Source organism: Aythya fuligula, chromosome 1 (genome assembly GCF_009819795.1).
Source record: "Aythya fuligula isolate bAytFul2 chromosome 1, bAytFul2.pri, whole genome shotgun sequence".
Lineage (NCBI taxonomy): Eukaryota > Metazoa > Chordata > Aves > Anseriformes > Anatidae > Aythya > Aythya fuligula.
The window spans coordinates 87191470-87206265 of NC_045559.1; the positions used below are offsets into that span (position 1 = coordinate 87191470).

The following is a 14796-nucleotide window of genomic DNA, read 5'->3' on the forward strand; positions in this document are numbered from 1 at the left end:
TGCATTAAACAGTGTGCTAAGATTGATAGACACCAGAGACGTTGCCTTAATCTTGTTGGAGAGTTGCTGCAGGGCATCCTCCGTAGTTTACACAGCGGTACTTCTGCCTCTAGAAAAGCCAATCTATTGCCAGTGCCGTTACAGTCAGATTTTAATTACAGAAGCAGAACCCCACAGATGCTAACTGGTAGTGAGAATGGGCCACAAGCAAGTAACAAACAAAAGAGTTTCATCATTGAGAAGAGGGAGTGCAAAAGCATGTCTTCTTCTCAAAGCAGGGGGGATGGATAGGAAAAGAGTAAGGAAAAAGCCCCAAATTAACCCTAGTAAGTAGAAACTGCTAATCCCTAAAGCCTCAGAGTAGAGTGCAAAGCCTTGGAAGAAAGAAATTAATAACTTTCAAAGTATGACCTTGAAAATGGAATTAACAGTATTCGTCCCTTTTAAGCCGTCATGATAATAAAGATTTCATCTTCTGAAGCTCTAGCAAGAGAGTCAACAGACTGGAAAAATGACTTCTTCCAGGGGAGCTGGCAAGTGTAAAACCTAAGACCCCTCCAGGAGCCAGGGAGTGAGGTGCCATGGAGAGACCTGTGTGGTGCATATCCACATTCCCTTTGACCTCAGAGGTCAAACATCCCTTAGAGGATATTTTCATTCCTTCCTCATTTTTTGGTGCTCTTTGCTCAAGAAGCAAGACTTTGCTGTAGGCCAAGTTAACCTGCCAACAGCATGGAGCCCAGAGCCACTGAGGATGGAGAGCAGCTTGAAAAATAGCAGGCTAGCTCCACTTGCTTTGCCATCACTCCCTTCCTTCCCATCACAGAGAAGTCTTTCTAGCCTGTTCCCTGCCTCCTCCTGGCCTAACCTTCAGCCAGAAGCTCATGGGGTCCAATTGTCCTCTTACACTGGGTTTTACCTCAGGTTCTTTGAGAGGATACCAAGGGCAGAGTCACCAAAGCAAGTGAAGAGCCTGTAGCTTTTTGATACCTTTTGAAACTTCTCTCTGGGCTCTCCTCCATGAGCACTAGCAGACTTATCAAGCCCTAGAGTCTAGATAGTATAAATAAGAGGAAAACTGGGCATCTGCTGTCTTTTCCTATCTCCACTTTGTTTTACTCAGGTGATAAAAGCTGGGAGCTGGTGGGAAACTCCACAGTGGTGAGTGCAGGTGTGAAATATGTAGATGGGTGGGTGATTTTTTTCCCCTCTCCATATGGACCAGGAATATATCTACTCCCTGCTTGCATCTCAAAAAAAAAAAAAAAAAAAAAAAAAAAAAAAAAAAAAAAAACTTTTAAAGGTTGGGAAGCCTGTAAGTTATATATCCCCAGTTTTGCTCCTGATGCTGGCCTTGTCCCATCCAAAACAGGCAGTGGCAGCATCCACGGGAGCCCCTGGTAGTGCAGCATCCCTGCCCAGCCGGGTGCCTTGCAGGGGAGGCTTCTGCGGGATTCAAGTGAGCCCTGAGATGGTGGGTGGTTTCATTATTTTTTTCCCGTTTTATTTATTTATTTCCTCTTTATTTTTATTTTTTTTTTCTCTGCCTTCGGCTGCCACCTGGTGGGGAGGAGGCGTGCGGCTGCCGCCGCCAGCAGTGCTCAGGGCGCAAGCCACAAACGCCTGTCCCTGCTGCAGCTCCCCCTGCTCTTGCGGGGCACAGGTGAACAGCCGAAAAAAATTAAAAAATAATCTAAAAAAATGTTGAGGGAGATTGTGGATATAAAAGCTTTCGGGGAGGCCACACATTCAAGGAAGAGTAAAATGTGCTTCCATGTTGTGGGTGCCCCATCCCTGGAGGTGCTCAAGGCCAGGCTGGATGGGGCTTTGGGCAACCTGGGCTGGTGGGAGGTGTCCCTGCCCGTGGCAGGGGGTTGGGACTGGATGGGTTTTAAGGTCCCTTCCCACCCAAACCATTGATTGTGTGATTCTGTGAAAATCAAGCTCTTAAGGAGCGTTGAGTGCCACTACCTGTGGCTCAGCAGGATGGAGCCAGCGGATGCTGTGGGTTGATGTGCTTGCACACCCAGCCAGCCCCCAGCTGATGAGGGTTGGATGAAACCTTTGGCCTGACCCCATAAAGCTGGTCTCTTCTTGCAGTGGGCTCCTTTTGGCAGGATGTTTTTGAGGAACTGGTGAGCTCTTGGCTTTTTCCCTGGGGTTTGTAGTGGACATGACAAGCACCCTGCTTTCCCTCCTCCCTCCACCTTCCCATCCAAGTCCCACCACCCTTCCTGTCCCCTCTTTTCCTGCACCCTTTATGGCAGTAGGAGCATTTCAGCCGTATGGTGGGATGCAGCATACACACACCCGTGTGTATGGGGCAGATCGTTTGGTGTAGCTGTTTACCTTGTGCTGAAAGACTAAACCCCTGCAGCGGTGCAAGGCTCTGAGCCAAAGCGTCAGGGCAGAAAAAGGTTCAGAGGGACTGCCACAAGCTTTCTTTCTTTCTTTTTTTTCTTTCCTTGTAATTAAAAAATATTTTTTCTTTCTCAAGCCTTGCCCGCAGAAGCAGCAGAAGTGTTTTGGCTGCTGCCCTTCCACTAAAGAACAAAATAAAGCCAGCCCGAGGCAAACACCCGGCGTGGGAACATTCCTCCCGCCCCGCTAATGCCTGCGAAGCGATAAGCGAGCGGGGCCTTACGGTGGGAAAGGTCAGGCACCCTTAATAACAGCAGGTGCCACCGGCTTGGCGTGCGAGGCTGATAAAGCTCTGGCAGCGCCGCCTGAGCAGCATGCCCCGTGCCAGAGCGTGCAGCCACTCTCAGCTTTCTGCTGCAGGGAAGGGGAAAAAAAAAAAAAAATCACTGAGACCTCGCCTTCTCTTCCACACCGTGACACAAAAATATGAGGTGTTTTCCCAGCAGTGTGAGGAAAGGACCCCTGGGGTTTCTTTGTGTGAGGCTGGTGTGGGGCCAGCAGCACCTGCAGGTGGGCAGGAGCAGCGAGGGCATGGTGGCATGGCTCCATCCTTCCCCTAGCTGAATTTATGGACATATCTCGGGCTACTCTGCCTTGGGAGAGATGTAGGACAGTGCACATGGTCCCTTCAGCCCAGAAGGGTGTGTAAATTGTCTGCCTCTTGCTGTGGCACTGGTGCAGATGACCAAGGCTGGATGTGGTTACCCCTCGCTAGCTGCAGGACGGGAGGAGGCGTGATCGCTTTGCCCTTGCCAATTTGCAGCCTGCTCCTTCCTGGTGTGATTAATGTGGCCTGACACGGCCGGCCGCTTGGAGGCTGGGGTCCCTCAAGGGTTTGCTTGTGAAACAGTGCCAGATAGGCGTATGAGCCCAGCAGCAGCAGCAGCAACCCAATTCTTTTCCCTGGCTATGGTGGAAGAAAACCCCCTTCACCGTTGCGCGGCCCTGAACTTGGCAGTGCAGCCGAATTGCAGGGAGTGATTAACCCTGGAGATGAGCTGGCAGAGCAAACTCTCAGGACACCGGCTCAAGGGTACCAAAGCAGGACAGTGGAAAAGGCACCGCTCGTTTGCCAGAGCCCCTGGAGAAGGGGACACTTTGCTGCCGGGGATGCTCGCCAGGGGGCGGCGGAGACCGCGGCGTGAGCATTGGCCATTATCGGTGCCCTCGATGCCTGAATTCCTTGAGCTTTCAGGGCTTTGGGCTGTGATCTGGCTGAAACCACCCCACGTTTTCACAGCACGTGTGGAGGTAAATGCGGTGCACGCAAACCCTAAATCCAAGCACTTACACCTGTTAAAGCAGCAGTACCCAGGCAAGGTCTAACACACCTCTGCTTCTGCCACGCTGGGTGCGTCTATAAGTGCGTTTCTTTGCTCTCATCCCATATGAACCCTAGAAAAATGGCAAGGAAGGGGCAGGTGGCCACGTATGTATGTCTTACATGTCTGTGTATGTGTTAGACAAGTAGTATTTTAGCTGCATATTAAACATGTAACGGCTGGAAATGTTTTGTGGACAACACACCTTGCCTGGTGGGTTCTTGATTATTTGCTGGGCCAGAGGAGTCTTGTTTTGTGACTACTTCCCTGCCAAAACGTGATGCACGTGGTCCCAAACACTCGTTCCCCCCAGCTGTTTGACCATGAAAGATGCTGTCTCTGACACGCAGGTTCAGGTAAGTGCAGCAGCTGAACGTGGACTCATTCCTGAGTTCAGGGAGGGAAAATAATGTTGTAGGATTTGTGTGACAAATCAGAAAATGAGCAGGGAATAACTGAAAAAAAGAAGCCACAGATGGAATACAAATTTTCGACATGAAACAGATGATCTAGTAAGTGAAAGGCTACATTAGGAAAAAAAAAAAAATCAGACAAATACAAGTGCTACAGAATTTGAGGGATGCCTTTTAATCACCAGCTAGACTTTAATTGTGACCATGCTGCTGGGCACCTGTGCTCCACCAGCAGAGAGGGGCTCTTCGCCTGGCAAACTGCAGGCTGTGAGATGGAGCAATTGCGTTTTCCTACCTTCAGGACCTCAAACAGGGGTGGTTTGTTTGTTTTTCTCCTTTTTTTTTCACACACACCCATTAGAAATGGCTCTTTCTGCTGGTAAGCGTGTCTTCTTCACAGTAGGATTAGTTCCAACAAACAGACCCATATCTATCTCCACACTTCAGCATCTTTTCCTGTAAAACACTGCATCTACATGCACAGATATACCCCCACGTGTAAATAAAGACGAGCGTGCATTGGTGAAACCACAGCCATGTACACCTCCCTGCCCATTACAGGGGAGAGACTGCCAATGCTTGGTATTGAGGGGTGAATTTAAAGCAGCACCACTGCCTTTAAAGCCATCCAGAAAGAGGAAACCCGTCGATGAGAGGATGGATGAGATGTCAGGAGCACTAGCACTTAATATTCCTGGAGCGAGCCTGCGTTATTTGTTGCTGCGGCACAGCGCTCCTCCCTGCGCCCTCCGACAGACCCGCGTGTGCACACACACACATGCAGGTTCAATTCCTTCCCTTACCAAAAAAAAAACTAATTTTGCCCTGTAGGTGCCACATTTTGGGACTGTGGCACTTGTGGGCACTAAGACAGGATCGCAGCCAGCCCCAGCACCCGAGGTCACCGCGGGCAGGGGGGACGCACTGCAGCGGTGTGAGCGGCACCGCGGGGTTCACGGCCAGGGTTGAGCTTTCCTGCTTGCTCCCAGCCTGGCTCCTGCAGGCTGGGCGTTGTGTGAGGAGAGAGCATTGGTGGCATGCTCCTCCTCGAGCCCCTTGTCCCAGTGCCACGTGTGATCTTGTCCTCTTTTCTCTTCCCTTCTCGCACCCTGCAGGACCCGGCACGGGGAGAGTAGACAACGGCTCCATGAGTTTGGCCGTCCCACTGTGGCTGCTGGCAGCGTCCCTGCTCTGCCTACTCAGCAAATGTTAATACAAATCAGAATTAAAAAATAATAATAATAATAATAATTAAAAAACAACAACAACAACAACTACAACCAACACGACAACAACGACGACGACAACACACAAAGCAAAACGCGTTATACAGGAGACAGAGCGAAGAGAGGGGAGAGAGAAAAAAAGAGAGGGGGAGAGAGGGAGAGGACCGTTTCTTTCACAACTTTTGTGTGTTCAGGAGCGAAGAGGGGGGAGAGGAAAAATCACAGCAAAGACGACTCAGCAACATTTAATACAACTTCTGACAAGCCGGCCGTCAAGTCACCGACCGTCTAGGAGGCACCACAAAGTGAGGGGGAGAATGGGGCACCAGCAAGGAGCACGTCGCCGGAGGATGCTGCGAAGTAAACACACCAACACAACCCGCAAAGCCAATCGAACAGAAGATCCCTTTTCTTTTCTCTCCTCCTTCCTCTTTTCCATACTCCCTCACCTACCTTCCTTCCTTCCTTCCTCCTCTTTCTTTCTTTTGCAGAAAGAGGTCTTTGCTTCAGCGTCTGTAGCCACTTAACTTTTTGGATGCCCTTGGTCATTTTTTTGAGCCAACGCTCAGGCGGTTCATACTTTTAGGAAAAAAAAAAAAAAAAAAAAAACACAACAGAGCAAGTTATCTGAAGCTCTCTGCACACTGGTGTCCCGTGAAGAACCCCTTCCTCTCTTCACCTCATCCCGTGCTCCTGTGCACCGGGCCCTTGCTAACAACCTTCCTTCCTGTACCCTCCTTCCTGCAACATCACGCTCTGGCCTGAACTAAAGTTGTGTCAATTCAACCAAAACCATATTTTCATTTCCTTTTTTTTTTTTTTTTTTTTTTTTTTCTCTTTAATTCTCTTCCTCTCCCCCTCGATTTGACTAAGCGTCTTTCTCTTTCTCCGGGGTGTGCCTGCGTGCATGCATGCGTGCATGTGTGTGTGCGTGGCTCTCGCGCTCTGTCTCCTCTTTCTCTCTTTCTCCTGCTCTCTCTAAGCATGCACGAGGAACAGTCCATGTGTACATACGCTCATCCCGCTGTAGATAACGTCCTGCCTTGTAAGTGTGAGACCAGATGCTGAGAGATCACTCGGGCAGAGAAGAGGGGTGAGGAGAGAGGGGCAGCTGCAGCACAGGTTCCCCTGGTGGCCCTTCTCCAGCATCCTCCCGGCCACCTCGCTTGCAAGAATCAGCCTGCATCCTTTTTTAACCTTTTTTTTTCCCTCTCACCTGGACCTGTCTGGCTCTCAGCCTCCAAGTAGCAGCACAGAAGCTCCTGCTACACCTCAGTGCTTGCACACGCTCATATGAGTGAATGCACGAGCGTGTATTTGTCCAAATACATAGAAAAAAAGCAGTACGGTGTGCAAAGAGGTGCCTGCTCCTGGGGAGGAGAGGCTGGGCCGGTACAGGTGAGGGATGAGACCTTGGCCATTGCAGAGCAGCCTGTCCTGTAGGCACAGCGTGTGTAGGAGCGATGCCTCGGGTGAAAGCCATGGTGTGGTCATTCCTAACCATCTCGGTGTTCATGTAGAAATCGCGCCAATGCTCCCTTTTGTTGTTGTCCTCATCATCCTCCCCATCACAAGAGGTGTGTGCTCTGTAAGGGTGTGCATGTGTGCGTGTGTGTGTTTTACACCACCGCTGTGATGAAGCTCACTTTGCAAATCACGCAATTGAAACAAATCGGGTCAGAAAATGTCCAGGACCTGTGAATGTAAGAATAAAAACAAATGCCAGGTCCGAGATCCCGGGCTTATAAAGAAGGAGCTTGAAGTGGTGCAGCGAAGAAGTAGGCAGTGCAATCCCCTCCCCTCTTCCATTTCCCATCAGAAGGGCTTGCTGCAGGGGGCTGCTGCTTGCTGTCACCCTCCCCGGGGCACAGTTGTGCATGGCGTTGCCTGCAGGAGAAGCTCCAGTGAGTCCTGAGCAAGGAGAGGGAGAGATCAGGCTGTGAGATTTGGAGGTGGGAAGGTGCTCTGGCTGGTGGCTGGGAGGTGCCGCAGCAGCCAAGAGGGTAAAGTAGGGGTTTTATCAGGTAGCCTCTTGTTTTGGGGACAAACAGGACTTGAGATAGCCCAGGCAAGACGATGAAGCATCCCGTGGCAATGTTGTATGGCTGCTCAACACCGCGGGGCTTCAAAGCACCAGCAAGCGTGCTTTTCCCTCTCCCAAAGCAGGAGGAACAGCTCCGGCTGCTGGCTGCTGTCAGCGGGCACTGCTGCTGCCTGCGTCCTCCCTGCTGAGCTCAGCTCTTTGGGGCAGAGGCGGGCAGGCAACTGAGCAGGCAGCCAAGGGCTCCTTGCTGACAGGGGTGCCCCCGCAGCCGTGAGCTGATGCTGTTCCCAAAAGCCGGGGCTGGGAGCACACTGGGATGGCACCACATCACCTGGGTTTGCTGTCACAGGCTTGCTGTCAGCAGGTGACTTGGTCACCAGGCTGCTGAAGGAGTTTTGGGAGCGTGTTATTTTTTTCCGGTGTTGGATTTTTTATTTTTGGCTGTCAAGGCACAGAGGCTTCTGGTTTAAAGACAAATACGTTACTAAAAGCAGGACACTCAATTTCTGAAGCCACCTCCCCATTATCTGCAGGAAATAACCCCAACACATGGTTCAGGTCTTGCCTGCAGGAGCCAGGCAGACCTGTCCCCTGATGGTGTGGCTGCACAGCAGGGTTAAGGCCAGCTGCTTGCAGACCTGCCCGAGGAAAGCCACGAGCACAGAGCAGGTCTGGTACCTATAGCAGTGCCGGCATCCCGCTCCTGGCCGTGCCTGCTCCTAGAGGGGCTGGGGGACCCCATGAGCTGCTGCTTGTGTCACCGGGTGCTGTGAGCATCCCCCTGCTCCTCGTGGGCATCACCCAACGCACCCATCGTGATGAGAGCTCGGACAAGCCGGGAAAACACAAGCCCCTGTTCCCTTTCTCCCACTCCACCCTTCAGCAGAGGTGTTGCAAAGGTGTTTCTCACGTCTCAGGCCCTTTTCTCTGACGCTGTTTCTCCTCCTCCCCTCTGCTCCGCGTTCATGTTCCCCCCTTCCCCATCCCCTGCGGAGAAGCCATGCTCTCGCCTCCCGCTGCCCCTCAGCTGGCCGGGGACCGGGGAGACGGGAGTTTGGAACGGGACACCAGCTCCTTGAGCTTGTCAGTGTAATTGTGTTTGGTCGATGGAGATTTAACATTTAGTGTTATAAAAAGAAGCGAACAAAAGGAGAAAAAAAAAATAAAAATAAATAAATAATAGTTGTATTTCTTCTACCGGTTTGTAAATATTCCGAGAGTTACATGAGATGTCTGGTAATGTCCAAGCAGAGGAACAAAAAGACTTAGAGTTAATATATGGCCCCACACTTGCTAGCAGATTTCTAACCCTTTTTCAGACGACCGAGAAGAGGGGCGAAGGCAAAAATCTTTCTGAAGGGAACTGGGCAGAGGGAGCGCAGCCACGCGTGTGGCCAGTCGGACAGACGGACGGACGGACGGACGGACAGACAGCAGAGCGTCCGCCTGTCCCTGAACTGCGGGGAAGGGCGACGTGGGGCTCCCCGGCCAACACCTGTATCTTGGCACTCGTCTTCATTTTCTTCCGTCTCCAGCCCCGCAGCTCGCGGGTGCGTGCCCCCCTGCATGTTATGGTGCTGTTCATGAGGATCTCATTGGTGACATGCGTTGTGTCCGGAGTTAGTCCTTGTCTGCTCACCTTTCCCACACCACTCACTGACTGCCCACCGCCCGGGCAGATCGCTCCCGCCCTGCTGCCTGCCCCCCTCTTGGCTGAGGAATAGCCCAGGCCAGCCCCGTTTGGAAGATCCAAGCCCACGGCACGGAGAAAGGCGCCGACATTAGCTGAGCACAAGCTGCACCTCTGGAAGGGATCTGCGGGAGCACCAGCGAGCCCTGAGGATTCAGCAGTGCTGGCGAAGAGGAGCTGGGAAGGCCGAGGAGCTGCCCTAGGGTCCTTCTCAGCCCTGCCAGCGGGGATGGTTCATGTCCACCTTTGTACAGTGCTTTACCACTTGAGCCCACGGGCACAGGGAAACAGCTCTCCTCCTCTCGAGCCCTCTCACAGCTCTGCTCCGAGCCCCCCGACCAGCAGCCCCCCTCATCACGGTGCTTGGCATGATGTAGCAGCCCGGCCGGTCCCACGGAGGAGGTGCCAGCGGGGCGAGCAGCTCTGTCCCTGCCTTCTGATGCTGCACAATCTCACTGCCTCTCCGCCTCCAGCACGCCAAACTCCCTGAGTGAGGGCTGCCAGAAGCAAACCACCCCACGGCAAGAGCAGGACATCAGGCAGGGAAGCGATGGGGAAACCAGGTGGTAATTTCCAAGACATGATGCCAGGAAAGGCTGAGTGCTGCCCATGCGCAGAGCTGCCAGGTTGACAAGGGGCAGACAGACCGTGGCCTCTCAGCACCAGTCCCAGAGCGCCTTCCCTTCCAGCGGGATGCCCAGAAAATGCCCAGAAATTTTTTTTTTTTTTAAAAAACTGCATGCCTCCTGCTGACTGAGAGCTGCGTCACACCATTAAAGCCTCTTTCTCTTTTTCCTTCTTGCAACTTGCCAGAACGGCGTTCAGGCAGCTCCTGCATCCCCCCAAAACCTCTGCGTGGTGGTCAGCTCGCTCCCTGCAGCAGGAGAGCAGAGGGCAGCTTGGTGAGGATGCTCTGTTAAGGCCCTCAGTGCCTCTTGGGGAGGTGCGTGTGGCAAGGAGACCAGCCAAAGCCGGGCCTGGGAACGAGGAGCAGCTCTCCTCGTTAGCCAAAGGTCCTTCCCTTGGGGCAGGGGTGGCATCCGAGCAGGGCAGCTCCCAGGTGGGGCAGGATGTCCCTTCCCCGCTTGTGCTCCCTGTGCAGCCCCTGCTTGCCTCCCAGTCCCTCGGGGCACACACACGGCACACCCACAGGCCTAGGGGCTGTTCCTGGACATGACACGGAGCCCGTGGATGGAGACACGGAGCTGGGCGAGGCCGGCAGCTCCCCGAAATCAAGACGTCTGCTCCCCGTGGTAGCCACACGCACGCACGCACATACCCCAGGCTCCTCTCCCCCCCGCACCACGGCACGCAGCCGGGCCCACGCTGCTCCTCTTCCTCACAGAGACCGGCAGCAGGCGTTTGTGTGCACATGTGTGCACACACGTGTGCAAGGACAGGGAGGAAGGAGGGGAAGAAGAGCCAGAACCTGCCCCCGAGGCGCCGCTGTCGCCTCCCCAAACCTTTCAGCTCTCCCAGCCGGAGCCGAGTTTCATCCTCTAGACCTTGAGAACGAAGGCCAGTCCCTTCTTCGTGCTACACGGTGGGGTGGTTAGAACTCTCCTCATTAACAGTGTTATATACATATAAATATATATATATATCTATATCTTTATATATATTTTTCCCCGGCACTGTAGACATGAGCTGAACTTCTCTTTACCGAAACGAGAAAACGGCCCTTTTATTTTCTGCCATTGGTTTGTTTTCGGAACAAGCTCTGTGAAAGGAAACTTTACAGGCGCAAGCGTGTGTGTAACAGAACCCGATCGGCAATGAAACACCCCAACAACCGAATGAGCCAAACCCAGCGATGAAAAATAAGTAAATAAATAAAAAAAAAGAAGCTTTTTATTTTTTCTTTTCTCAATGTATTTAACTTCTGTTATCTCGTTTCTGTTTCTTTACATGTATGAATGCTCTGCTCTTCTGTGATCTTAAAAAAAAAAAAATACAAAAAAATACAAAAACGAAATAAACGTGAAAAGGAGGTGACGTTTCTTCATTTCCCCTCCCTTCCTTGCGTCCCATCGCATGGCTCCTCTCTGACCTGGCCTAGTGGAGGCTTCCCTGCCCACACGAGGGACATGAGCAGACAGAAACGGAGGAGATTTGGGTGTCCTGGGGGAAAACGAGGCCAGTGCTTGCTGCCCTTCCCTGCCCCGGTGCTGGGGGGAGCTGGGGGGCCCTGGGCTGGGGTATTGGCATGGGATGCGGAGGTGAGGGCTCCTGCTGAGCACTGCTGGCTTTGAGGGAACCAACCCCAATTTCTGGGGCTGCCGGGGTCCCACCTGCACACACACGGCCAGGGAAGGGCTCCATGCCTCCGGCACGGCGAGGCCGAGGCTCAGCAGAAAGTGGCGAAACCCTGGCAGGCACAACCTCTGTTTTCATTAACATTTTAAATGGTTATTTTTAATGGTACATTTAACTAACGCTAACTTATCCATGGGAAGAGAATTTGGCTGTTAACGCCGGCATCTGCTTAACAAACTGAGGCCTCGCGTTTGGTGAGGCATGAGCGCGGCACCAATAGTATTGCTTGCTAACAGCAGCCTCGTTAGCATTAATTGCTGCGTTTACTGCCACAAAGCGCTGCCTCTATCTGTTACCGCCGTTATCAGATGTGCCCCGTCCTCCACTGGAAAAGGTAGGAAGGGAAATATCAGCAGTGAGGCGGGCATACCAGACATTGAGGGCCCAAATTCGTGCTGCTTAGCACAACTCGAGACTTCCAGAGGAGCAGGAAAGGTGAGGAGGTGCTCTGGGGCCTGTGTTCCTCATCGCTCCTCACTGGCAGACTGCATTCACACACAGCTAAATTTTGGGTGCTATTCATTAAAATGTGCACTAGACCTGTCATACATTCCCGTAACCTTAGTGGGAAATCTCATTTTTAGGCCTTTTAATGTACTCCAGCTCATGCTACCTCTCCCACAAGGGAAGCCATGCACTGTAGCAGGGCCTCTGCCCCAGGCAGCTGCGTGTCCTCAGGCAGTGTAGGGCCAGGACACGCCGAGGGTGCCAGGCCAGGCTGCCAGGAGCTGGGGCTGGAGCGGTGCTGGCAAAACCGAGAGGCACTTAGGGGGGTGTCTGAAGGCAGGGGAACAAAGGCACCGGAGCCACTTTGTGCCTCTAATGATGGCTGCGATGAGGCAAATGAGGGGAAATTAGCACCAGACAGACAAATGGGAGCTCATTTCAAGAGGCAGCGAGTGAGACAGAATTGCAGTGAAGAGCTCGGGAGATTAACTGGGTGGCGATGAAACTTTATCTCCCAAGGACCCTGGTGCTCCCGCGCGGGCTGCGCCCTCAGAGCGCTCCCTCCCTGTCCCCCGGTGCTCACGCTCTCTCAGGTGACTGCCAGAGCTGAGACAACATTTATTGAGAGCAAGAGGATGAATCTGCTTTGATGCTGTCCCTCCCGCCCGCCTTTTTCACTCCGTATCTGCAACAAACCCAAAAAAAAGGCAAACGGGAGAAGGAAGTCATCCCTACCCTGATGGCCAAAATCTGGTCTGCTGTGCTCAGCTCCATGCACCTGCCTGAGGGGCTGGGATGTCCTGTAACAGGGATGGGGCCGTTTTTGCCTTGGGGCATGGGGACAGAGGCTGTGCTTGCTGGTTTTTGCCTGCACACCAGAGGGAACACACCCTGCCCTCACAGCCAGGCAATTTGATTTAACGAGCCTCTGGCCTCTGTCCCCATCCATCTCCAAAGCACTGGCTGTGCCAGGGTGTTCCCTTGCAGGTTTTCAGCCCGGTGCCCTCTTACCCCACGGAACGAAGGCCCACCATAGATGGGAAGAGGTGCGTGTCGTGGGGAGCAGACCCGTCCCCTCCTGGTGCCATCTCTGTTACTGGCGCACGGTTTTGTTGAGTGAGCACCAGCCATTTGGCCCATGTGGATTATTTATGAGGGTGGGGACCTCTTACCCGAGCAGCGCAGCAGCGGGGTGGGAGGATGTGGCTCAGAAGAGGCTGACAGCCAAGCAGGAGCTGGGCAGGGGCTGGCGGGAGGGGAGTAGAGAAGGGGGACACTTCAGGCTGGTGCAGGGGTGATTTACCTGTTATGCCAGGGGAAGAACAGGGTAAAACGATCCCTTTGGGCTTTGCAGAGGTGTTGAGAAACTGCCAGTGAAGGGTGAGGCCTGTCCCTGTGATTTGGAGCAAAACAGACTGTGCTTTTGGGACTGGGAGCTCGCCCCGTGCAGGGAGATGCGTGCTGATTGCCTCCACGAGCAAGGGCAGAGCTGCAGAACAAAGAGTTTGTAGCTCACGCCAGGCGCTGCAGCCCTCTGGTGAGACTGCGTGCCGTGATTTCTGCCAAGCCAGGCAAGGCATGCACTTGTGACGGGTCACTGGGACCTGCTCAGGTGGAAACAGAAAATGAGTTTCCCTCCCCAGCCCTCACCCTTTCCCAGCCCAGCTCTTCCTTTTTTTTTTTTATTTTCCCTCTTTTCATCACCTGTCTGCTCACGTTGCCTTCTGGTAGTCCTGAGGATGGGAAAAGAAACGCAGCTGAATAGATAGGTGTTTATGAAGAGACTTGCAGAGGGCACCCGCATGAAATGAGGCATGCTTGGGAGGGTACTTTTATAGGATTCAATACACGGGCACGGAGCTGGCAGCCTGCAGAGGTGTCCTCCCTTTCCTGTGCACACAGGTACACGGCAGGACAAATCCATCGCGTGCTGAAAACTGCTTCAGAGCAAAACAAATAGATCAGGACTGAAGGCCAGGAGCTGAGCTGCTTTATGAATGGAGATGCTGTTAGAGTGCTCTGCAAAGGTGATAATGGGCCATCAGCTCAGGTTTCACTTTACTCTTAACACTGGATGGTAATCCCACACAGAGTGAATTTAATGCAGAGCTCCTAAAAATTCCTTGTCACTGTTGCTCTTCCCTTCATCCGGTGAGAGCTGAACCTGTCAGACTCCGAGCTGTCCCATGGCTTATGGGGAAAAAAAAAAAATGGTTCATGGAAAAAATATTTTATGGGGAAAAAAATTAAATGCTGCTCCCATATCAGTGCCAGAAAATCTTACAGGAGCTGCCTTTGGGGGTGACCATAAGGTGAAAGTGAGGGATGAAGGAGGACACGTGTCCATGGTGTGCCATCCCATCCCATCCCCTGGTGGGACAAAAGCAGGGCAAGGCAGGGAGCATCTGGGAGGTAGCTGCAGTCAGCTGAGCAAGCACACACGCGTGACGGGTCTTAGCAATGGCTCCCGAGGCTCTCCACCATCACTTGGAGCGTGGCTTTCTCCATCGTGAGCAGGGCAATATGGATATCTGCCAAGGGAGGCTGAGGTCTCTGCGGCAGGCATGCAGCATCCCCACCCCAGCGCCGGCTGTCAGAGCGAGGAGAAGGAGCAGCGCTCGGGGCCACTGGTGGCTGAGCAGATACCCGAGCATGTGAAGCCAGATAGAAGCGGTGCTTCCTTTCCACCCGCCGCAGAGCTGGGCTTGCCGTGAGGCTGGCTGAACAAAAAAATCAAATCCAATTTTCCCCTCCAGCAGTCTCGGCAGCAGAGAAAGGCAGGGCTGGTCTGTTTGCACAGCACCCGGCTCCTTCTTCGCCATGCTCGGCTCTCCATCAAACCCTGCAAACCCTGCAGTGCCCCAGGGGGCTGCCACCCTGACCCCCCCACCCCTTCCCTGTCACAGGACAGGGAGTT

At 53.0% G+C, this 14796-nt stretch overlaps 1 protein-coding gene across 3 annotated transcripts in view; it reads left to right on the forward strand.

The window, feature by feature from the left end:
- Positions 1 to 6899, forward strand: part of LSAMP (limbic system associated membrane protein) — an 873680-nt gene extending 866781 nt beyond the window's left edge. For all 3 annotated transcript variants that reach the window (XM_032181799.1, XM_032181789.1, XM_032181807.1), the window contains one exon: positions 5272 to 6899. In XM_032181799.1, the coding sequence (XP_032037690.1) occupies positions 5272 to 5369 (98 nt within the window). In that variant the 3' untranslated portion in view covers positions 5370 to 6899. The remainder of the gene's footprint in view (positions 1 to 5271) is intronic.
- The last annotated feature ends 7897 nt before the right edge of the window (positions 6900 to 14796 follow it).